Source organism: Leucoraja erinacea, chromosome 38 (assembly GCF_028641065.1).
Source record: "Leucoraja erinacea ecotype New England chromosome 38, Leri_hhj_1, whole genome shotgun sequence".
Lineage (NCBI taxonomy): Eukaryota > Metazoa > Chordata > Chondrichthyes > Rajiformes > Rajidae > Leucoraja > Leucoraja erinaceus.
In genome coordinates this window covers 821,625-839,739 of record NC_073414.1, presented here as the reverse complement: position 1 = coordinate 839,739, position 18,115 = coordinate 821,625, and the positions used below count along the sequence as shown (strand labels likewise).

The 18,115-nt window shown below is 49.3% G+C and overlaps 1 protein-coding gene across 1 annotated transcript; it reads left to right on the top strand.

The window, feature by feature from the left end:
- Positions 1–578: 578 nt before the first annotated feature.
- Positions 579–16,653, top strand: LOC129714079 (hypoxia-inducible factor 1-alpha-like). The gene is given in 14 exon segments (XM_055663544.1): positions 579–629; positions 632–826; positions 1,056–1,195; positions 2,511–2,595; positions 3,564–3,673; positions 4,244–4,446; positions 6,822–6,928; positions 7,424–7,571; positions 8,805–8,977; positions 10,226–10,473; positions 11,907–12,403; positions 12,733–12,826; positions 14,262–14,358; positions 14,743–16,653. Coding segments are annotated over 14 exon segments (2,271 nt in total). The 5' UTR covers positions 579–598; the 3' UTR covers positions 14,886–16,653.
- Positions 16,654–18,115: the final 1,462 nt, after the last annotated feature.

Below are 18,115 nucleotides of genomic sequence, written 5' to 3'. Positions count from 1 at the left end.
AGGTGTGTGTGTGTGTGTGTGTGTGTGTGTGTGTGTGTGTGTGTGTGTGTGAGTGTGTGTGTGTGTGTGTGTGTGTGTGTGTGTGTGTGTGTGTGAGTGTGTGTGTGTGTGAGGGTGTGTGGGTGTGTGTATATGTGTGTGTGTGTGTGTGTGTGTGACGGTGTGTGGTGTGTGTGTGTGTGTGTGTGTGTGTGTGTGTGTGTGTGTGTGTGTGTGTGTGTGTGTGTGTGTGTGTGTGTGTGTGTGTGTGTGTGTGTGTGTGTGTGTGTGTGTGTGTGTGTGTGGGGGGGGGGGGGCCATCCTGGGCCGCGGCGGGTTAAGCCGCTTGTTTACCTCGGGTAGGCGAGGGGGCGGGACGGGGGCGGTTCCATGTCCATGTCCACCCACTGCCCCGCGATCACAAAGCATTGAGCGGTGGCTGTGAGCGGCAGCGCCCGGTCCGGCCCAGTGAACCCTCATCCCATCCCGGCCCACACTCTACCCCAGGCCGCGGCTTCAGCGACCAGGCCGCGGACCAGTGAATCCCATCGGATCTCGGCCGTGACTCTCCCTCAGGCCGCGGCTCCAGCGCCCGGGTCCGAGTTGGCGGGGAGCGGAGATGCGGGAGGTGCAGGCCTCGGCCTCGGCCTCAGCCCGGCTCCGGCCCAGCACAGACGTCAGCGTTCCCGGGACGCGGCCCGCAGCCGCCGAGGCCGGGAGACGGAGCTGATGTACGAACTGGCCCGGCAACTGCCGCTACCCCACGGCGCCGCCTCGCATCTCGACAAGGCCTCGGTCATCAGGGTAGCGCTCAGTTTCCTGCGGCTCCGCTCGCTGCTGCGGCCAGGTAGGCGGCCACTCGGCCCCGCGGCTCCTGCTGCCCCTTGTGGGGGTTGGGGGAGGTTGGGATAGTACAGGGACGGGCTGAATGGTCTGATGTTGAGGAGCCCCTCGCTCCGGCTTTGTGCCCCTGAACTGTAATAACGAGCAGGTGTCACTCGGGCCGGGCCGGGCCGGGACCTACAGGTGATGCCCGCAGCCTCGACACACACCTGACATGTTGCTTCATGTCACAGACACAGCCGCCGGTGAACTGGACATGCACCTCAACGCCTTCTACCTGCGAGCTCTCCACGGCTTCTTCATGGTGCTGACAGAGGAAGGAGACATAGTTTACCTGTCGGAGAACGTCAACAGGTTCCTCGGGCTGACCCAGGTAGAGAGAGAGCAGCAGATGTGGGGTTACAGGTGGCAGAGTGAGTGAGTGAGGGTGGGCACTGATGTTGGTGGCTACAGTGCTGGCCACTGGTTCCCTGTGACCACGGCCCCATTAAAGTGTTTAAAAACTAGATTTTCACATTTTTAACGCATGATTGTATACTTGATTTTATTAAGTTATTAAATTAGATATTGGTTTGGTCACATTGGGTTATATTGATGGAAGGAATTGACACAAATTATTGATGCAGTGATTTGTGACCATCACCTTTTGCATATTTTGCGGACAGAGGCACATTCTTGAGGGAAACACAATGTGCTGGAGTAACACGGCGGGTCAGGCAGCATCTGTGGAGGGAATGGACAGATGACATTCTGGGTCTGAAGAAGGGTTCCTATGTGAAATGTCACCTGTCCATTCCCTCCACAGATGCTGCCTGACCCGCTGGATCTGTCCATTCCCTCCACAGAAGCTGCCTGACCCACTGAGTTCCTCCAGCACTCCGTGTATTGCCCAAGGGTTTGGGGATTCTAACAATTTAGGTGTAGGAAGGAACTGCATCGTTTTAAACCGAAGACAGACACAAAATGTTGGAGTAACTCAGCGGGACAGGCAGTATTTCTGGAGAACCACAATGCTGCCAGTCACACTGAGTTACACCAGCATTTTGTGTCTAACATTTCATGTATTCATTATCAAGCATCACCGGATTTTAAGATTTGAGAAATTGATTTTAGTTTAGTGTAGCTTAGACATACAGCACGGAAATAGGCCCTTCCGCTGATTGTCCATTCCGACCATCAATCACTCATTCTCACTAGTTCTATGTTATCCCACTTTTTTAGCCACTCCCTACACACTTGGGGCAATTTACAGAGGGACATTTAACCTGCAAACCCGCACATCTTTAGAGTTTGGGAGGAAACTTGAGCACCCGGAGGAAATTCACGGGGTCACTTGGAGAACGTTCAAACTCCACACAGACAGCGCCTGAGGTCTGGATCGAACCTGGGTCTCTGGTGCTGTGCGGCAGTGGCTCTACATGCCGTGCCACCATGCTGCCTCGGGCTGCATTGTTGATGGTCTTGGGATGTAATAAGGGAGGTCCTAAAGCTGTACCATGGCTTGTTGTTCAGTATTGGGGACTGGGGTTCAAGCATAACTATGTGAGAATGGGGAGCTGGGGCTGTCGCCTTGGTTTTAGGCCATTGGAGGAGTGGTCTCGTGCCTGGAGATCACAGTACAGGAACCGCGGTCTCTGGACCTTCTCGACTTTGACTCCAAGCCAATAGTTTTTCATCCTCTCCCGCAGCTCGCTCTGATTGGACACAGCGTCTTTGAGTTCATCCACCCGTGCGATGAGGAGGAGGTGCAGGACCTGCTGACAGCAAGGCATGGTGAGACCCCCCCCCCCCCCCAAATCTTCCCAACCTTGCGCTATGGAGACCAGGAGGTGTGTAGAGGTAGGGGGGTGATGTAGATGCGTAGAGAGGAGCAGGACAAGGAAAGGGGGGGTGAGGGACATGAGATGGGCTATGTTGGTCTGTTGTCCAATGGTTGGGCGGGAGGCTGGAGGTGTCAGTGTGGAGCCAGTGCTGGGTTCTGAATCCTTGGTTAAGTGTGTGTAGGCTGGCTGGTGGGAGTGAGCGGGTCCTGTGTCCGACATCCTGGCTAGCATTGTGGTGCTGGCTACTGTAATATTGGTGATGTGAGTGAGGGCTGTGATAATGACCACTCGATGCTGTGACACTGGGTATCTTGGGATCAATATTGGGAGACTCAACATTAATGTTGAGGGACTTGGGATTGTAATATTAGGGGCTCAAGCACTAATATTGCAGGCCGCAAGCACTAATATTGTAAATACTTTGTAATATTGATTGATTGATAAGATACAACTTGGAAACAGTCCCTTCGGTCCACTGAGTCTACACCGATCATCGATCGACCTGTTCACATTTAATGCTATGTTATCCCACACATATCCACTCCCTACACACACGGGGCAATTTACAGGGGGCCAATTAACCTACAAACCTGCACGTCTTTGCAATGTGGGAGGAAATTGGAGCACCCAGAGGAACACGTGGTCATGGAGAACATGAAAACTCCACACAAACAGCACGCAAGGTCGGGATCGAACCTGTGCCTGTGGCGCTGTGCAGCAGCTCTACACACTGCGCCACCGTGTAACGATTTAGTAGTGGGTATATGAGTTCACTGAACTAATATTGAGGATATCAAGACTGTGATATTCGGTGAGTGACTACCAACCCAATTTCAGTTTAGTTTATTGCGTGCAACGAGGTACAATTAAAAGCTTTTGTTGCGTGCAAGCTAATGATGGTTTAATTCATCTTTCAAGGTTTCAATGTGAAACAGGAAGGTTTTGCTCAGAGAGAGTTCTTCATGAGGATGAAATCGACATTGGTCAATGGGAAACGGACTGTTGCCATCAAATCAGCATCCTGGAGAGTGAGTAATGGAGGGTGTTGCATGCTTGCCCCAACCTGGTTCCAGTGCCTCGACCTAAGCGGACCACCCTCCCCTCTCATCTGGAGCCTGTGTCCTCTAATTTTGGAAATCTCTACCCTGGGGAAGTGACTATGAGAGTTCACTTTAGATGGACACAAAGTGCTGGAGTAACTCAGCGGGTCAGGCAGCATCTCCAGAGAACATGGATAGGAGATGTTCCATGTCAAGGCCCTTTAGAACACTTTAGCCATATTGTACACCGCAATAAGGTCACTGCCGAGCTCCCTAAGGGGTGGAACGTGTGGGTGGCGGTGCTCCTCGGCCTCTGTTGCCCTTTGTTTCTGGTAAGGTAGCGGTGTAGTTGAAGGCTTGGCGATTAACTGCATGCAGTTTGTAGATAGTAGTGCCCCCCTGGATACGGTTGGTGAAGCGTTGACCGATGTTGGTGTATGTAATTATCATGAATGCTCGAGCTCTCAGTGCTGGCTCTGGGGTGTGAATGTCAGGGAGCAGAGGATCCCGTGAACAGATGCACCACCCCCGTGTTTCTAATCTGTTGCCTGTTTCCAGGTGCTGCACTGCACAGGACACATGAGGAGATGCACAGTGAACACCAAGGATCAGAGCGGTGCCTTCCCGGAGCCTCCAATGTCCTTCTTGCTGCTGATCTGTGAGCCCATCCCTGACCCGTCCAACGTCCAGCTTCTGTTGGACAGCAAATCTTTCCTGAGTCGACACAGCCTGGACATGAAGTTCACCTACTGTGACCCACGGTAAGTGACGAGAGACTCGGGGTCAGCATGGTGGTGCAGCGGGTAGAGCCACTGCCTCACAGCGCCAGAGACTGGCTCATGGAATTGCTGGAACCCAGGTCTCTGGTGCTGTAAGGCAGCAACTCTAAGGCTGCGCCACCCTGGTTCCATTCTTTAAACTGATGGAGGAGGGGACAGAAAGCTGGAAGAGAGAAGGGGCAGGATAGGGCAGGACAAAGTCTGGCAGGTAAGAGATTGATACAGGTGAAGGAGAGGTTTATTGATAGGCCGATATGGGTGGCACAGTGGCTCGGAGGTAGAGTTGCTGCCTTACAACGCTTACAGCGCCAGAGATCTAGGTTCGATCCTGACTATGAGTGCTGTCTATACGGAGTTTGTACGTTCTACCCGTGACCGCTGAGATCTTCGGTTTTCTCCCACACTCCAAAGATGTACAGGTTTGTAGGTAAATTGGCTTGGTAAATGTAAAGAATTGTCCATAGTGTGTATAAGATAGTGTTAATATGTGGGAATCATTAATCGACGCAGACCTGGTGGGCCAAAGGGCCTGTTTCCGCGCTGTATCTCGAAACTAAACTAAAGATAGTTGTACAAAGGGCAGAGATGAAAGGACAAAAGGATTGAATTGTGATTCTAAAGCTGGAAGAAGGAATGTAAAAGGAAAGGGAGGGATGTGTGAGATGCAGGTGGGGGGGAGGGTGGATGAGGGGAAGCAGAGAGGGAGGATTATGTAGTTACTTACAACTGGATCATTCATTGTTCACACCATCTAGTTACGCAAGCAGAATACGAGGTGCTGTTCCTCCAGTTTTCAAATCTGCGTTTAATTGTCACGTGTACCGAAAACGGAACAATAAAATTCTTACTTGTGGCAGCATGACAGGCACATAAACGTGACATGCAGCGAATATTATAAGCAGTAACTCAATCAATTAATAACCATAAAGCTAGATGAGGAAAAAGATATTTGCAATATTCCCTCTCCTGTTTTCCTGGGGTGGGGGTCAGCTGTTTAATTGCCCAGTGGGGGGGGTTATCAGTCTGGGGAAGAGTGATACAAGTACTCCAGTAACAGTCCTGTTTTTCTTGGCTTGTCCTGTCTGTTACGTGAAACAGGCAGCTGGTTGCGAGGGGTTAAATCTGTTGCTCGCTCTGTACATTGGAACACTCTGTACATTGGCAACAAGCCAAGCCTACGGCTGAAAATAGAACATTTTCTTTCAGCAAACTCCTTGAGTTGGCAGCAGCTTTGCCCTTTCAGAACTGGTCTCAAGCACTTAGTACTGTGACAGAGACACGGTCATTCAGCGTGGAAACTGGCCCTTAGGTCCAACTTGCCCTGGCTGACCAACATGCCCCATCTACACTAGTCCCACCTGCCTACATTTGGTCCATATCCCTCTAAATCTGTCCTATCCACGCACCTGTCCTATCCACGCACCTGTCCTATCCGCATACCTGTTCATACACCCATGTCAGATAGCGTTATTTGAGTGGGGAATAATTTGTGTGGCAGTGCCCTCTTACCGCTGCCCACGAATGCTTTGTGATGTCTTTCGTTCCTTCACCTTGCGCTATAGGGCTGGGAATCGCTGGGATTGGTGCACTGATTTAAGGACGTTTGAGCACATGCTTGAATGCGTTAGGATTATCCTTGTATGTTCCTGCCGTGGTCGTCTTAGACATGGTCATGAAATCACACCGCACAGAAACAGGCCCTTCGGCCCAACATGTCCATACCACACAAAGGGTGGTGGGTATATGGAACGAGCTGCCAGAGGAGATATTTGAGGCAGGTGGGACTAGTGTAGATGGGACCTGTTGGTCGGAATGAGCAAGTTGGGCCAACGGGCCTGTTTCCACGCTGTATCGCTCGGTGTTGTCCACTGTCCAGTCGCTTCTTGCATGTGGGCTTGGTAGATTATTTTGTGCACTTGCTAATCGAGGATGTGCTTGGAATGGTAATACTGCACTGGACAGTAAGACAGAATATGACATCACCTGTGACAATTAAAGCTTAGGCTCTGGCTCTACTGCTGCACCACCACAACAAAACGGTTTGGGTAAAACATCCTGAGGTTATTTCTGATGTTTGGTGCTGATGTATGTAAGGCCTGGTGTAGAAATGGGAGGTGGGGGGGGATATTCAGAGCTCAGGGTCTGTGCATCTGAAGCCGTGTCTACCTGAAGCACAGCAATTTAAATTTGGGGTTGATTGGTTTGAAAGGGTCGAGGGGTCGGGTGGGGGGGGAGGGGTCAGGTTGGGGGTGAGGGGTCAGGTTGGGGGTGAGGGGTCGGAGGTTGGGGGTGAGGGTTCGGAGATTGGGGGTCAGGGGGCGGGGACACATTTGCCACTCACCTCTCCTCTCCCACAGGGCGAGCAAACTGATTGGTTACCGGCTGCGTGCACTACTGGGACACTCTACCTACGAGTTTTACCATTCGTTGGACTCTGACCACATGACCAAGGCCCACCAGACACGTGAGTCCTTGCAGCTGTCACGCTAATCCCATGTCCCTGGTGTGTGGCATGTGTGAGATACCGTGACTGTGGCGTGTGTGAATTGGGATAATGATGATCGATAAAGGAGATGGGGTGATGACAAAGATGGATGTTGCTGGCTCTAGGCTTTGAGGGACATTTGATGGAGGGAATCTTGCTCAGCGTGACACTACCATGGAGTAGTTGGTATTGTCGCCATGTCTCTAGTCAAACCATTGTGCTCTTGGCGATCTGCACAGACCACTGTCGCTGGTGTTGGAGTTGAGGTTGTAGGGTTAAGGCAAGCCATCCCTGGTAGGATTTGTGGATTACTTCTCCTTCAGGCAGCACCTGGCCTTGGAGTTCCCATAACCTCAAGGCAATTCTAGGGCTGGCAGAACCTTTTACCATCTGCGTCATTTGTGGTCCAAACCAAATACAGACAACTCATGGGCATCAGCAAGGTGTAACACTCCTCTCTCCTTCGTCCCACAGTGCTCAGTAAGGGACAAGTCACCTCTAGTCAGTACCGTTTCTTGGCCAAGAGCGGAGGGTATATTTGGTTGGAGACACAAGCCACCACAATCTACAGTGGGGACCTCCAGAAGCCGGAAAGCATTGTCTGCATTAACTTTGTACTCAGGTGAGTTCTGGAGCATGAGTGACAGTGTGTTGGCCCTGGGGGAATGATGGTGTTTTGTACCGGGAGGAGATCGAGACGGACATCTCAAACTTAACCTCGCAACCCTAGGTTTGGTTCTCTCCATTATCTCACTTCCTTATCTCTGAACCTCTGTAGTTCGGAGGCACAACTTTCGTGTCCATGTCGTCCTCGTTCTCCAACACGGGCCTTTGTTCAACCTGAATCTCGATCTGCCATTGCTGGCCATACCATTGGCAGCCAAGTCCCCAATCTCTCCCTTCCTTTAAGTTCATTCCCAACTCCTCGCTTGTTCACCTGTCCTTGGTATTCATCGTGTCCCAGTCACCCTACTGAGGAGCATCATGGAACATTTTATTACTTTGAAGGCAATACGATAGTTGCTGCTTTCAAGAGTCAAGAGTGTTTTATTGTCATGTATCCCGATACTTAATTTAATTTTAGGGTTAGAAGTTTGTAAAATTATGGGAGGCGTAGATGGATAGAGTAGACAGTTAGAATCTTTATTCCCCAGGGTAGAAATGTCAAGGACTAGAGGACATAGCTGTAAGGTGAGAGGGACAAAGTTGAAAGGAGATGTGCGGGGCCTTAGAGTGTTGGGTGCTGGGATGTATTGCTGGGGGGAGAGTGGTGGAGGCAGATATGATAGTGACATTTAAGAAGATTTTAGACAGGCACATGGATGGGCAGGGAATGGAGGGACATGCAGCAGGGAGAAGCTGTTCCTGTGCTGTACAGTTCTATGTTCAATGAAATCTTACAATCGAGTTACTGTGTCCTAAGTAGTTTGTGGTTGTAAATTACTATTTGATCATTGTGCAGTTCAACCTCAGGAGGAAGGGGGAGGGGTGAAGTGTGAAGGGGAAGGTGAAGTGTGAGGGGGAAGGTGAGGGTGAGGGTGAAGGGGGAGGGGGAGGTTTGTAGGGAGACGTGGCAGCTCCAGGACAAAGGTAGATGGCAATGTAAAGTTTGCTCCAGTCAGGATTGCAACAACCAGTTGTGTTTGAAGTCGCAGTGCTGCAATGGATAGAACTGGGCTGGATACTAGGTTAATTGTCAAGAGTGGATGAGAAAGTGGGACAACGTAGGACTGGTGTGAATGGGTGGTTTATAGCCAGCAGGAAACGAGTGGGCTGAAGGGCCTGTTTCCATGCTGTATCTCTAAACTCTGACCCTCACCTACTAACAACGCTGCCCTTTGCTCTCCTTCTGCAGTGCGGTGGAGGACGAGGAGCTCGTCTTCTCCCTGGACCAGTGCCGGAATCTCCAGGAGCCAGCCGAGGATTCGGAGGAAACCCCAGACCTCTCCCCCCAGCAGGAGAATCCCACCGGCGTGGATGAATCCACACATGCATGCGTCAATATCATTATCTCCGTGGATTTCAAAGGTAAGCTGGGGCTGTGGGGACCCTCAGGAAGAGGGACAGAGATCCTCAAACACCTGGGAACATCCCAGACCCTATTTGAAGCACTAAAGGGTGCTCCAATACTCTCACAGGCCCTAATACAGAAGATCATACACACGTGAACACACTTGCAGGCTGAGCCACAAAGAATAAGTGGTTATGAAATGTTATTATTAAGCATTTACAACTTTCTTATTTGTGATAGATATATGTAAGAGCTTACAGGGATCAGTGTGGACAAGTTGGACCAAAGGACCTGTGACTCTGGGAAGGACAGGGTTAATTTCATGGTCTTCAAGTTGTGCCTCCTAACTACAGGATGTTGTAGAATGTGCAGAGCAAGTCTCCAAAGATGGCGGGAAGGCCAGATAGTCTGATGTTGGTTAATGGATAGACATTGACCCATTACACACAAAGCCAATAGCTGCTCATTAGGTATTTTTGGAGATTGTTTATTCCCGATCTTACTGCTGGCCCCCTCCCACACAGGTGAGTCTTGGTTTCCCCCCGCCCACACAGGTGAGTCTTGGTTCAACATGAAGCAGCACTCTGGTAGGACTGCACAGCATTGGCCAAGGTGGATGTGAGAACCTTCTCCCCAGAACCAGAGGGTGGGTGGAATCTGGAACTGTGAATGGGAGAGAGGTGGAGGCACACACTCCCAAATTCAAGCATGAGTATTTGAATTGCCAGGGCTTGCTCAGCTGGCAACTAGGTGCTGGTAAAGAGAATCAGTTTAGATGGGGACATGGTGTGATGGGCTGAAGGGGCTGCTTCTCTGCAACATGTGTATTGAGAGCCCAGTGCCTGGACTGAAGGCAATGCTCTCTCACTAATCAAGGAGCAGTCTCACCTGGTCACTCATTCTTCTCCCATCAGGCAAGAGGTCCAGAAGTATGAAAATGCCTACCATGAGATTCAGGGATGATTTTTTTCCCCAGCCGTTATCAGGCAACTGAACCGTCCTCTCACCAGCTAGAGAGCGGTTTTGACCTTCCATCTACCTCATTGGAGACCCTCAGACTATCTTTAATCAATTTACTGGACTTTAGCTTGCACTAAATTCCCTTATCATGTATCTGTACACAGTGGATGGCTGGAATGTAATGGTGTATAGTCTTTCCGCTGCCTGGTTAGCACACAACCAATGCTTTTCACTGTACGTCGGTACACGTGATAATAAACTAATTTAAACTGAGACTAATCTGCTCCGTGTTTGTGTGTGTCTAGAACGACTGGATTCAAGTGCGTTCCACTTCACCAAGAAACTGTCAGAGAGCGGCGAGGAGTCTCTGGCTCCTGAGGAATTCTGCAGCCCCGCTCTCTGCAATCTGCTCGCGCCCATCTTTGACCATAACGAGGAACAGGCACCCAGCAGCGGCCTGGAGGTGGACGTCCAACCACAGATTGAGGCTGTGGCCAAACCAGTGCCATCTGCCGCTGCAACCCCAGGCAGCAGCAGCAGCAGCTCTGAGGCAGTGAGTATGAGGTGGTGTGGTGGTGAGGGCAGGGATGGGCAGGACAGGAGGAAAGTTCCCAGAACTCAGTCGGGATCACGTTGACCATGGTCGGGGATCAGACAATGACACTGTTAGTCACTCGAGCTAACGCTGTGGTCACCACATGGACCACACCTCTCAAGGTATTGCCACCTCAGAATCCGTTGTAGATTGGAGACCAGACTGTTGCAGGGCAGCAAGGTTTTGGTGGGAGGGAGGGTGAGAGATGGGGAGGGTGGTGTTTGCAATCAAGGGGCCAGGGATCCATTGGAACAGAGACAAAGAGACCACAGATGCGGGAATCTTGAGCAAAAAACAAAGTGCTGAAGGAACGGGCAGTGATGGGGTAGACAGTCAGAACCTTTCTCCCAGGGTGTAAATGTCCACTAGAGGGCAAGGGCCTTACACTGCAAGGCCAGGAAGCGAGTGGACAAGATCATCTCTGACCCCTCTCACCCTGGCCACAAACTCTTTGAATCACTTCCCTCTGGAAGGCGACTCCGGACTGTCAAAGCTGCCACAACCAGACATAAAAACAGTTTTTATCCACGAGTAGTTGCTCTACTCAACAGCCAAAAATCTGTAGCCTCCCTTTGATCTGGTATTTTGTTGGTTCACATGCTTGATCAATGGTGTTTTATCATTAATGTTTTATTATTATTAATGTTTAGTGTTTTCTGAGTCATTTGTAACTGTCACAGTTTGTCATGTTGTTACTTGTGGGTGGAGCACCAAGGCAAAATCCTTGTATGTAAATACTTGGCCAATAAACTTACTTACTTACTTACTTAGAGGGCGTAGCTATAATGTTAGAGGGGAAATGTCCACTCGAGGGCACAACTATAAAGTGAGAGGGGAAAAGTTTAACGGAGGTGTGGGGGGCGGGTTGACTTTACACAGAATCGTGAGCCCAGGGACATACCACCAGGAGTGGCGGTGGATACAGATACGATAGTGATGTGTCAGAGGCTTTAGGATAGACACATGGAGATGGAGGAATATGGATCATGTACAGGCAGATGAGATCATGTTTGGCACAAACATTGTGGGCCAAAAGGCCTGCTCCTGTGCTGTACTGTTGCATGGTCGACACAAAATGCTGGAGTAACTCAGTGGGACAGGCAGCATCTCTGGAGAGAAGGAATGGGTGACGTTACTGGCCGAGACCCTTCTTCAGACTCACTTTGTACTATTCTATGTTCTATATTATGCAGTTTCTGATTGATTCCTTTCCTCTGTTCTGGAGTAGTTGAGCCTGGATAAGAAAGGTTGTGTGTTTCAGTAGTGGGTGAAGGACAGTGTTCAGGAAATGTTGGTGGTGGCTGTGGAAGTTGAGACGGGATCAGCATCTGAGTTTGGGGAATTCTCAGTTTGTGTGACTGGTGCTAATGCGGCTGCTCTGGTGTTTGCAGGAATCCCAGGACCAGGACCTGGAGTTGTTGGCTCCATACATCTCCATGGAGGATGACTTCCAGCTGAGCAGCTTTGAGCCGCCACTCGAGGGAGTGGAGAGCCTGATCTGTCCTGATGAAATGGAGCCCAGCGAGGGCTTCAACACAAGGGGTGATGCTCCAGTTCTGGCCAAGATGCTGACAGACTCTGAGAGCGAGCAACCTGCCACAACCCAGCCCAGCGAGAGCCTCGGTGCAGCAGCAAACCCAGCCGCCTCCAGCAGTGTAGCCGAACAGGCCTTTAGCCCCGGCAGCCAGCCTCTGGTGTTCAGAGGGCCAGCGTTCACAGCTACAGTGGAGAAGGTTCTCCGCGAGATATTCCAGCCTCTGGACCTGTTGGGGAATGGAGTCGGCACTGGGCAGTGTCCAGAGGCCGGAGCACGGCTTGGGCCCACTGACCGAATGGATGCCGGAGCCACAGAGAGTGAGAGCAGCCAGTGCACACTGCCCAATGACAGGTACTGGACTCGCTTCTCCAGCTCATACTGAGCTAAACCATGAGTGCAGGGTCCAGAATTGAGAGTTCACTCTGTATTTCCCTTTACTTGAGTTTGTATTTATGTGAAGTATTATCTAATTGTTTGGATAGCATGTAAAACAAAGCATTCACTGTACCTCAGTACGTGTTTAAGTTTAGGTTTATTATTGCCATGTGTTCTCGGGGTACAGTTTGTGTCCCAATTTATCCAGATTAGATATACCATAAAATACAATAGATAGAGCAAAGGGGAAGATAGACTGTAGGATATAGTTCTTTGCATTGTAAATGTGTCTTTGCATTCTACAGGTCACTTGACAAGATGGGTTTCCAGGGAGACCAGCAGCCTCAGGCTCTTCGCAGCCTGAAGCGCAAACACAGCCAGGAGCACGGGAACATGAAGGTATGGGCAGACTCCTCTCACACCCAGAGTAGCCATTGATCCGTAGCCACTAGCCTAGTGAATTTACCCTAGTGTATCTGTGCAGCAGCCTGGGTATTAGTTGGCTGGCTAGACTGTCGACACAAGGAACTGCAGATGCTGGAATCTTGCATAGAACACTGCTCAGTGGGTCAGGCAGCTTCTGTGGTGGACAGAGAGGCAACATTTCCTCTCCATGTAGTCCACATGCTGCCTTATCCTGAGTGTATCCCACACTTTGTGATAATGGGAATAATGTGAATAACGTTTAGTTCAAGGTGAAGACAGTATTTGGGCACCATGTTGTCAAGCTGGGACGGGTGCAGAGAAGATTTACGAGGATGTTGCCAGGACTGAGGTATAGGGCCTGAGCAGGCTAGGACTCTTCCTTGAAGTGCAGGGTAATGAAAGGTGATCAAAATCATGATAGAGGTGTACAAAATCATGAGAATAGATTGGGTAAACTCATAGATTCTCTTGGAGAAACTCAGCAGGTGCAGAAGGTCCTTCACTCCATAGATGCTGCTGCACCCGCTGAGTTTCTCCAGCACTTTTGTCTACCGATTTTCCAGCATCTGCAGTTCCTTCTTAAACACATAGATTCTCTTGCCCAGAATAGGGGAATCGAGAACCAAAAGACGTCTAAGGTGAGAGGGGGAAGATTTAATAGGAACCTAAGGGTGTAAAGAATGAGCTGCTGGAGGAGGTAGTTGAGGCTTATACTAGCACAACGTTTAGGAAACATTTAGACAGGTGCGTGGATAGGATAGGTTTAGAAGGTTATAGTTGGAGGGACATGGGTCAAATGCAGGCAGGTGGGATTGACTGGTGTAGATGGGACATGTTGGTTGATCAGTCATACAGCGTAAAAACAGATCCTTCGGCCAAACTTGCCCACACCGGCCAACATGTCCCTTATCCCTCCAAACCAGTCCTATCCATGTACCTGTCTTACAATTTCTTCAACGTTGGGATAGTCCCTGCCTCAACTACCTCCTCTGGCAGCTTGTTCCATACACATACCATCTTTTGTGTTAAAAAGTTGCCCCTCAGATTCCTATTAAATCTTTTCCCCTTCACCTCAAACCTATGTCCTCTGGTCCTCGATTCACCCACTCTGGGCAAGAGACTCTGTGCATCTACCAGATTTTATACACTTCAGAGATCACCCCTCCTCCTCCTGCGTTCCAAGGAATAGAGTCCCAGACTGCTCAACCTCTCTCTGCAGCTCAAACCCTCTAGTCCTGGCAACATCCTCGTAAATCTTCTCTGTACCCTTTGTGGGCAAGTTGGGCCGAAGGGCCTGTTTCCACACTGCGACTATTTGGGTTTAATTAGTAATGATTGGGACTGGTTTCATATGTGGATACGCTGGCTTGATGGCATTTATTTAGAATAGTTTGTTTTTGATCCACAGGAGTTGGATATTTCGGGAGTTGCAGAAATTCTTGATGTCACAGGAAAGCGAGTGAGGAATGTTGCATCCGCTGATCCGTTGATTCCAGTTCCTTTGAGTAAGATCACAATTTAACTTGATATTCCATGGCTTATGGTTTACTTCATCCACATTGTTTTCTCCAGAATGTCAGAGGTTGAGTGGAGATCTGATTGAAGCATATACAAGTCTTGAAAGGAGATTCAAGGGCAGTTTGAGCTTGAGGACGAGGAGGTGGTGTTGGGGCTCTTAAGAAGCATTAAGGTAGATAAATCCCCGGGATCAGATGGGATCTATCCCAGGTTATTGGCATGAGAGGAGATTCCTGGAGCCTTGATGTAAATCTTTACCAACTGTTGGCGAGGTCCCAGATACAAAGGCAAGATTAGCCTCGGGTGGATGGTATGGAAGGGCTGGGCTCTGCCTGACTGTTCTCTCTCTCTCTCTCTCTCTCTCTCTCTAGCACTCACTCTGCACCTGCTGGGGACTGAGAGCTCTATGCCACCACCCCTGGCCCTTGCTGACTGTGGCATTGATGCCCTGCTGGTGGATAGCCGTCCCCTGCAGGCAGCAGAGTTGCTCACCACCCTGGACCAGGTCTTCTGAGTGACCTCTCTCTCCAGACAAGAACTCATCTCCAGCAGATATCGTCACAGACACATTGCTCTGCCTCGACCCACAGCGAGGCCTTGGTTCATCACAGAGCCCACTGCAGCTGACGTTTCACCCAGACTCAGTTACTGGATGTAACAGGAAACAATGTGACCACAACCCACAGAAGCTCACCACTTGCATGAAGTAAAACTCACATTTCTCCACAGATCTGTTCCTGTCCATCCTACCTTACCCAGCATTTACTAAGCAACTACCTCAGACAGAAATACTGCAGCTATGGCAATGTGAAATAACAGCATACTGGCAATACCCAGGGCAGGCAGCATTTGTGGAGAAAACTTACACTTGACAACTTCTGCTGTAATGTCAAATACAGAAGACATTGCAGATCTCTCTAGATAACAGCAACAACTTGTATTCATGTATTGTCACCGGGAAATATTTACTGCATTAATGGTGCTATTATCAATCAAGGTTTACGTGAGATTTGTAGGACTGGGGAGTAAAAGAAATTGCAAAGCAAAAAAACTTCTGTAAGTTTGTTATAAAAAAACAATTGTTGCAGCCGGTCAAACAGCATCTAGGGGGAGAGAAACAACATCACTGTTTTGGGCCATTGACACGTGAAAAAACAAGTGTATTTTACATTTCAGGATGGGAAGGGGTTGCGAGAGAACAAAAATATCTTGAACGAGCAAAAAGTTGGTGCTTTAAGGAAAATCTTCGAGCCAGTGAGTTTTAGGACGGAAATTCACGAACAAGTACTCAAAGCTGAACTGTGAAAGGCACATGGCTGGTGTCTCCAAGTTATTCAAGGGCAGATGGAAAGTGAGCAGCAGGAAAGCATATCCTTGTAGACAGGAGGTATCAGTCACTCAGTGAAAGCGATGTAGACTACCGTAGACGGCCTGGGGTGGGAGGAAATAGATGAATCAAAAGCTTGTTAACTTTCAGTTCAACCGCTCTAATCTTGCCCTGTGATCCTCTTTCCTTGATCCTCAATCTATTTCAACCCTAACCCCAAGTTTGCCAGGACGTTGCATTGTGCCTCCCATTACACAGAAAGCAGAAACATCCCCTTTCCTGTAGAAGGGCTGACCGTTAAACACACGTGTTCCTTTGCTATGCAACTTGCAGCCTCTCCCACCATGGGGCGACATAACTAGTGCTGTGCTGGAATCTCCAAACATTGAACAATGATCTCTAGATCAAAACCACGGAGATAAATCACAAGGGCATTAAATGAACAAGGTTATTGTTTAATACATTTACGTATAAATTAGTTAAGTAGTCAGGAATTATCTAGTTGGTGTAGAAGAGTTTTCACTATCGGATTGGTGGTAAGATGGGATGGGATTGCATTGATAGGAAGAGCAGCCCCTCCAATGACCAGTGATCAGAGGCACCAGGCCTGAGATTAAAAGGTCAAATGCGTAACCACCCACCAGATTAAAGATCACACCTCAACACGCAGTGATATCCCTGTCACAGTCGCTCACAAACTGTACTGTCCTCTCGCTGAGTGCAACCAGGAACTGCCTCGTCCCCTCTCCCACCCTCTGAACACAGCACCTCCCGTCACCCCACCCTCGCTGATTCTACATCAGACAAGAACAAACCGGCGTGATTAATAATTATACAAATAGTGTAGGTATGAATGTTCACAATAGTAGCATGTGATGTTGTCATCATTTAATGTTCACCTAAAATATGTAATCCAAGAATCTCAATATTCTGGCAAATAAAACAAATGTCACTATATGTCTAGTTTGTTTCCTGACTGACATTCGCGGCTGATGAATAACAAGGTTTGTAGTTCGGTTACCTTCTGGAGGTCCTACCTAAAGATCAGAGCGGAGCAAGATACTTCACTCCTGCAAAATCCAATGCACTGAGGTGAAGTAAGTAAGGGAGTGTAACGGCCGCCATCTTAGAATGCAAAACGTCACTTCCGTTATGCATCTTGCAGTGTAATCAGTGTTGTAGAGGAACAGTATGTGTGTGATGTAGCTCATCTGTCAATTCACACATTAATCCATGACACACTACGGCCTTTTCGCCGAGTAGATTTCGCTCTATGATCTTTCGTCCTCCCTACCTCACATGTTGGCATGAAATTTGCTTTCAAACACATTTCACCACTTGGATTGCACAACACAATGGCAACTGGAACAAAGTTAGATCGAGCTCTTAAAGATAGCGGAGTTAAGGAATATGGAGAGAAGGCACGAACGGGGTACTGATTGTGGATGATCAGCCATGATCACATTGAATGGCAGTGCTGGCTCGCAGGGCCGAATGGCCTCCTCCTGCACCTATTGTCTATTGAATACGGCAACATGCAGGATCGCACAATCCAAATCTGGCCACTGCTGGAATCTGAAAAGTTCCCCCTTCTAGAGGAACTCAGTGGTTCAGGCAGCATCTGTGGAGAGAATGATCAAGATGTTTCTCACCCAGTGTATTACACATTGAGCGAGCCCAAAGGCACTTTTGCAAGAAGCAAGTGATCGAAGTGATGCCGTGTGTCTGGAATATAAATCCTTTTTGTCCCATGCCGTCTGTGTTCTCATCTCTGGCCTTTGTTAGCCCCAACTGCTGAAAATGGAGCGGGTCCCACTGTTGCTAACAGTGTAATGGCACCACCTGCTGGCAAAGACAACAAGCACAGGTGCCCGAGCAACTGGTGCTGACATTGTCTGCAACGCAACAATGTTCACCAAACATGATTTTGAACGACATGAGGCGTTAAAGTTTGATTATTATTAGCAGTAAGGGGATGTTGGGCAAATTTGGATTGTTTTGTTAGTTTAGTTTATAGATACAGCACGGAAACAGGCCCTTTGGCCCATCAAGTCTATGCTGACGGTACACAAAATTGCTGGAGAAACTCAGCGGGTGCAGCAGCATCTATGGAGCGAAGAAAATAGGCGACGTTTCGGGCCGAAACCCTTCTTCAGACTGATGGGGGTTGGGAGGGGAGAAGGAAGTAAAAAGGGAGGAGGAGGCGTCCGAGGGGGGGGGGGGGATGGGAGGAGACAGCTCGAGGGTTAAGGAAGGGGAGGAGACAGCAAGGGCTAGCAAAATTGGGAGAATTCAACATTCATGCCATCAGGATGCAAGCTGCCCAGGCGGAATATGAGGTGCTGTTCCTCCAATTTCCGGTGTTGCTCACTCTGGCAATGGAGGAGACCCAGGACAGAGAGGTCGGATTGGGAATG